This window comes from Salpingoeca rosetta (assembly GCF_000188695.1).
Source record: "Salpingoeca rosetta unplaced genomic scaffold supercont1.34, whole genome shotgun sequence".
In the NCBI taxonomy this organism is placed as follows: Eukaryota; class Choanoflagellata; order Craspedida; family Salpingoecidae; genus Salpingoeca; species Salpingoeca rosetta.
In genome coordinates this window covers 147,285-152,284 of record NW_004754900.1, presented here as the reverse complement: position 1 = coordinate 152,284, position 5,000 = coordinate 147,285, and the positions used below count along the sequence as shown (strand labels likewise).

The 5,000-nt window shown below is 56.0% G+C and overlaps 4 protein-coding genes across 4 annotated transcripts in view; 2 read left to right on the top strand and 2 right to left on the bottom strand.

The window, feature by feature from the left end:
- The window catches only part of PTSG_10686 (inosine guanosine and xanthosine phosphorylase), a 3,812-nt gene extending 3,718 nt beyond the window's left edge, over window positions 1-94 (top strand). Inside the window, exon 11 of the mRNA XM_004988594.1 lies at window positions 1-94. This exon is cut by the window's left edge and continues 462 nt beyond it. The gene's annotated coding sequence lies outside the window, so the exon portion shown is untranslated.
- On the bottom strand, window positions 38-1,605 carry PTSG_13087 (uncharacterized protein). The gene is made up of 2 exons (XM_004988593.1): window positions 960-1,605; window positions 38-709 (listed from the first exon to the last, which is right to left on the bottom strand). The coding sequence occupies exons 1-2, from the start codon at window positions 1,139-1,141 to the stop codon at window positions 568-570; spliced, it is 324 nt and encodes a 107-aa protein (XP_004988650.1). The 5' UTR covers window positions 1,142-1,605; the 3' UTR covers window positions 38-567.
- On the bottom strand, window positions 1,600-3,710 carry PTSG_13086 (uncharacterized protein). Its single transcript, XM_004988592.1, has 3 exons — window positions 3,230-3,710; window positions 2,719-2,909; window positions 1,600-2,332 (listed from the first exon to the last, which is right to left on the bottom strand). The coding sequence occupies exons 1-3, from the start codon at window positions 3,303-3,305 to the stop codon at window positions 1,691-1,693; spliced, it is 909 nt and encodes a 302-aa protein (XP_004988649.1). The 5' UTR covers window positions 3,306-3,710; the 3' UTR covers window positions 1,600-1,690.
- Window positions 3,711-3,775: 65 nt separating this feature from the next.
- The window catches only part of PTSG_10683 (uncharacterized protein), a 2,647-nt gene continuing 1,422 nt past the window's right edge, over window positions 3,776-5,000 (top strand). The window contains exons 1-2 of the mRNA XM_004988591.1: window positions 3,776-4,488; window positions 4,612-4,926. Of these exons, the coding sequence (XP_004988648.1) occupies window positions 3,792-4,488; window positions 4,612-4,926 (1,012 nt within the window). The 5' untranslated portion in view covers window positions 3,776-3,791. The remainder of the gene's footprint in view (window positions 4,489-4,611; window positions 4,927-5,000) is intronic.

Here is a 5,000-nt window from a genome sequence, read left to right as displayed (position 1 = left end):
GTTCACACCGAATACACAACCCATATGGGTACACTACTCGCTGGTTTGGAGCACGCAAGCCAGTGCTGTTGGTGCTGACATGAGGGCAACACGTTTATTGTTACGCGGAGGTGGGGAAGGGGAGACACTGCGAGATCAACTCACACGCAAGAACACACACGCACAAACATAACCACCCATAAACACACACGCACACAAGCACACACACACACACACACGCACACACACAAGCACGTGCGCTCTGGGCAAAGTGAGACACAAGAGGATGGCCGTACGGAGAAGTGCCAGGCACGTCAATCATTTGCGCAAGTAGCGCAGTCAAATACGACAATGCTTCAGAGAGGGGAACGCGCACGCGCACATGCACGCGCACACGCACGCGCACACGCACAACACAGAAGAGAGGAGAGGAATGGGGACATTTAAAGGGGGTTTGTCATACAGACAACCTTCACGCACACATCACGGACAAAAGTCCGGGAACAGCAAGTACGGAGACAGAGGCAGGGACACAAACACACAGAGAGAGAGAGAGAGACAGGGAGGGAGAGGGTTACAGGTTGACATTTACATCTTGATGTTTGGGTCCTGTTCTTGGAGCACGTTGTGTCCGCGCTGCTTTGTGGGGATCCACGTGCCGTTTTCCAGCTGAACCCATCCCGGATGTATCAGCGACAGTCGGCCCTCCACCGTCGCGCCGTTTTGCAGGCTGCAAGCACACGTGCAATGGACATGCACAGTGGGTGAGAGAAGAGGGGATCAGGGAGGAGGGGATCCATGACGTGAGCAGAAGCGCGGCACAAATGTAAACAAACCAAGCAAGCAGGTACAAATGTAAACAAACGTAAACAAACCAAGCAGGCACAATGTAAACAAACCACGCAGGTCCAAGTGTAAACAAACCAAGCAAGCAGGTACAAATATGAAAACAAACACGTTCTCCTGCCACACCAACGCACCAGGTGGGATCGGCAGCCTTGGCGTGCATGCTGGGCTTGAGGCGGGCGGTGAGGCCTGGAAGGCCCCAGCGTGAGGCATCCACGGTAAACTTCTTCACTTCACTCGGTGGCGCCACTTTTGGCATGCCGCGTTCCGGCAGCTGCACGTTGGCGGTCCCAGAGCTCCTTGGGTTGAAATCCATGGCTGCTGTTGAAGCGGTTGGAAGCTTGAAGCACCCTTGGTCCCTCGCTTGCTTGGTCCCTCGCTTGCTTGGTCGCTTGCGTGGTCTTGGATGGAACAACGACGATGCCTGCTCTTCTTCTTCTTTTAGATCTCCGACGCTGCTTGTTGTGGACGTGACTTTGTGGTGAAGAAAATGCCATGTTCAAGTCACACGATTCATGCTGACAGGAGGGTGCGTGTGTGCGTTTGCGTGTGTGCGTGAGGTGGAGGTCTCACAACACCAGACCGGCTGGCTAGGTTTGGACGCAAGCAAGATTGATTGTCCATTGCTGCCGTGTGGTGGTGGTGATGTTTAACCTCCACGTGCGGCACGCACGAAGAAGGTTGATGAGGACGGGTGCGTGCACGTTGTTTGTTGCTTGCGATGTTGTGTTGTGTTGTGATTGCGCTGTCCTCTTGCGTGACGTCTGCAATCCATAACGGATGACCTATTTATAGTACAAGAGTGTCCTAATTCTAGAGTCGATGCAAAGACAGGAGGAAACAACCCACATGCACACATCACACGTCAGAGGCGCAATGTGCCAACTTCCTTCGGCTGCTCCTGTTGCTCCTGTTGTTGTTGTTGTCGTCGTCGTTGTTGTTGTCGTTTATCAGCTGCACTGCCACCACCGCCACCGCCGCTGTCACCGCCGCTGTCACTTCGCTCCCTCCTTCGCGCGCCGTCTTTGTTGGTGTTGCTTGCACCGCCACCATACCGGTGCTGTTGCTGTTGTGCTGCCGCTGTTGCGTCCATGTGCTCCAGGTGCAGGAGTGCCAGCGCCATGGTGTTGGCCCACTTCACCTCCAGCACCTTGCCTGCAAGCACGGCGCGCCGCAGCTCCCGTCGTGTGAGGTGCACGAGCTCCTTCGACTCCAGGTCGTCGGTGGAGACCCGCTGTGACTCGTCCAGCTTCTCTGATCGCCGGGCAAGGAAGCACGTCACAAACCCACCGCCGCGGTTGGCATCCGAGCGGTACGTGCCCATGTTGACCCAGTGGCGGCTGCGCCGGCCCATCTCCTTTGCAAGCTCGTCCTTTGCGGCCTTGAGCGGGTCCTCGTGCTGCGCCAACCGCGAGGAGAGCACGGCGAGCGACGGCCCAGGCAGCCCGTAGTTGGTCTGGCGGTACAGCAGGAAGCGCCCGTGCTCGTCCTCCACAAGGATGTCCACCTGCGGATGGAGCGGTTGAGCGGTGGAGGTGGTGATGGATGGATGGAAGATAGAGGTGGTGGTGGGTAAAGGTGGTGAAGGAAAGAGAGGCACAACGCGTCAGCCAAAGAGTGAAGAAGCAGGTGAGCAAGTGATAAAGGTTGAGCGGGTGTTATTGCGTGGCCGTAGTCATAAAAATGACGCCTGACAACAGCATCTCGTGTCATGGAACACAGCATGCGCACGTCAGGACACACACACACGCGCGCGGATGCGTATGTGTATGTGTATGTAGGCACAAGCACAAGCACAATTACATACACGCACACACATTTGCACGCGCACGAACGCACGAACGCACACACATACATTCACACATACACATTCACCATCACGAGTACAAATACCCTGTCGTGAAAGTCGACCCAAAGCCAGCCGGAGACCAGCTTCCCGCCGGAGCTGCGGATGGTGTGGCTCTCAACGCGCACATATTTGGCCGCCAGGAGTTCGTGGGCCTCCACCGTCTCGCCCGGATGGTTCCAGTGTGGCCCTTCAAACAGATCGTCCTCGCCACCCGACGCTCGCAACACAGCAATGCCTTGATCGATGGAATGGAGAACAAGACATGCATGGACAGACATGAGAGCACGTGTGTGTGTGTGTGTGTGTCTGTGTGTGTGTCTCTGTGTGTGCGTCTCTCTGTGTGTGTGTGTGTGTGTGTGTGTGTGTGTGTGTGTGTAGAAAGGATTGCAAGACTGGCTGCAGAGGACAGAGAGCGGAGAAGTACTGGGACATACATACACACACACACGCGTACACACACACACACACACACACACACACACACACACACACACACACACACACACACACACACACACACACACACATGCACACACACACACACACAAAACTTACCGGTCATCAAAATGGAGATGGAGATGACGATGAGGGCAATGAGCGCAAGTGCTTGGCATGGGTGAACGTGCGCCATGGCCAGGCCAAACACACAACACACAACACAACATACACACAACACACAACACAACACAACACAACACACGTCCACAAGCACAACAACAACACACGTCCACAAGCACAACAACAACAGCGCTGGTTGATCGTTGTCTGCCTTGTCGTTGTTGTCGTTGTTTGGGTAGCGTTAGGTCCGTTGGTGACTCTGTTTTTGAGGGGGTTGAGATATGGGCACCATCGGATGCGCCGTTTCACGGCGGTTCGAATGAGCCCACTCTGGCCTGCAACAAGCAAGGATGAGGTGCGGTGCGAGGGCTTGCAAGATGGGGACCACCCGCGAACGATTCAAACCCTGCTTCCTTGTATCTGTCGTCAAAACAGAGAAACAGAGCAAACAAGGTTGGGTGGTTGATAAATTTTGGCGGACGAACGGTTATGAGCGAAGATTCGACCGGACAGAAGCTCGAAGTTCGTTGTGATTGTGTGATTGGCCAAGCCCCCAAGCATGTCAAGGCGGAAGCGAAGCGGGCGCAGCACTTTCTCCCTGGCCCGCCGTCATGAAACAACTGCAGCCAGCACAACCAGTCGTCGTGTGGCAACAACCACGGACGATGAGGCAGTCGAGGATGAAGAAGAGTGGCAGCACGCAGACCACGAGGCACGGCTGGTGGCACTCCAGCAATACGACGTGCGAGACATCCCAACAACAGACAAGGAGGCTCACGCGCAGGTGCAGGCAGGGCTGGACTTTGAAAGAGAGCAGTACCTGCCAGACACCACCAACGGACATGGGCACGGTGGTGGCCTGAGCGGTGCTGTTGGCACGGAAGACGAGGATGATGATGCTGGTGATGATGACTTTGACGATGGCTTTGATGATGACTTGGAAGAAACCGATGATGACGACGATGATGGTGACGACGACGGGGGCGGTGGCGTTGGACGTGCCAGAAAGCAGGAACAACATCAACAGCAGGAAGCCTCAGAGCCCGCCACGTCACAGGCAAAGCAGTGCATCCGCGGAGGTGCGCAGTGCCAATCTGGGCTTCGCCCGAGTTTGATCAAAGAAACCCAACGTTTTGTCCAGCAGCTGTCTCGCCCGCTGAAGCGTGTCTTCTGCCAGGCGGTTCTCGCCAGCTGCGTGCACCCGCCACCGACATCCAAGCCAGGAGCGCGCGCCCGAGTCAAGTATCAGCTCGCAGGTATCCTCTTGCTTGCCTGCCTGTTCTGCACTGTGAAGAGAGAAGGCGCATTCTGTGCAGTCCTGCAGACCCTGCTGTGTTGCACACTTCTCACGTCACGTCGGGTCCTTGCTTCGCGACCAGGTGTGCGTCTGTGCCGGGGCTGCTTCCTCTCCGTGCTCGGTATTGGTCGGAGGTTCTTGTTTGAGGCCATCGCTGACATCAAGGAAGGACACATCGTGCCTTCGCCTCGCAAGCCCAGGCCCGAAACGCTGCGCCGCCGGGAACAGAAGCAGCAGGAGGAACCAAAGGTGCCGAAGACGCGGGAAGCCGAGGCATTCCTCGCCGGGTTCATCGATGACTGGGGTCTTGAAAACCCATCCGGGAGAGGTCCACACATCCTTCTTCCCATCCACTTCACCAAACGTTATGTGTACCGGCAATACGCCGAAGACTCAGGTTGGCTCTGTGTGTGTGTGTGTGTGTGTGTGTGTGTGTGTGTGTGTGTGTGTGTGTGTGTGCACTCCCTTTCC

What these genes read in the sequence shown, in the direction of transcription:
- PTSG_13087 (XM_004988593.1), bottom strand. Translation starts at nt 1,141, where the DNA reads ATGGATTTCAACCCAAGGAGCTCTGGGACCGCCAACGTGCAGCTGCCG. An exon ending in AAGGCTGCCGATCCCACCTG is followed by an intron (nt 710 to 959) that starts GTGCGTTGGTGT and finishes GTGTGCTTGCAG; the next exon opens with CCTGCAAAACGGCGCGACGG.
- PTSG_13086 (XM_004988592.1), bottom strand. Translation starts at nt 3,305, where the DNA reads ATGGCGCACGTTCACCCATGCCAAGCACTTGCGCTCATTGCCCTCATC. An exon ending in CATCTCCATTTTGATGACCG is followed by an intron (nt 2,910 to 3,229) that starts GTAAGTTTTGTG and finishes CCATCGATCAAG; the next exon opens with GCATTGCTGTGTTGCGAGCG. An exon ending in GGGTCGACTTTCACGACAGG is followed by an intron (nt 2,333 to 2,718) that starts GTATTTGTACTC and finishes CTCCATCCGCAG; the next exon opens with GTGGACATCCTTGTGGAGGA.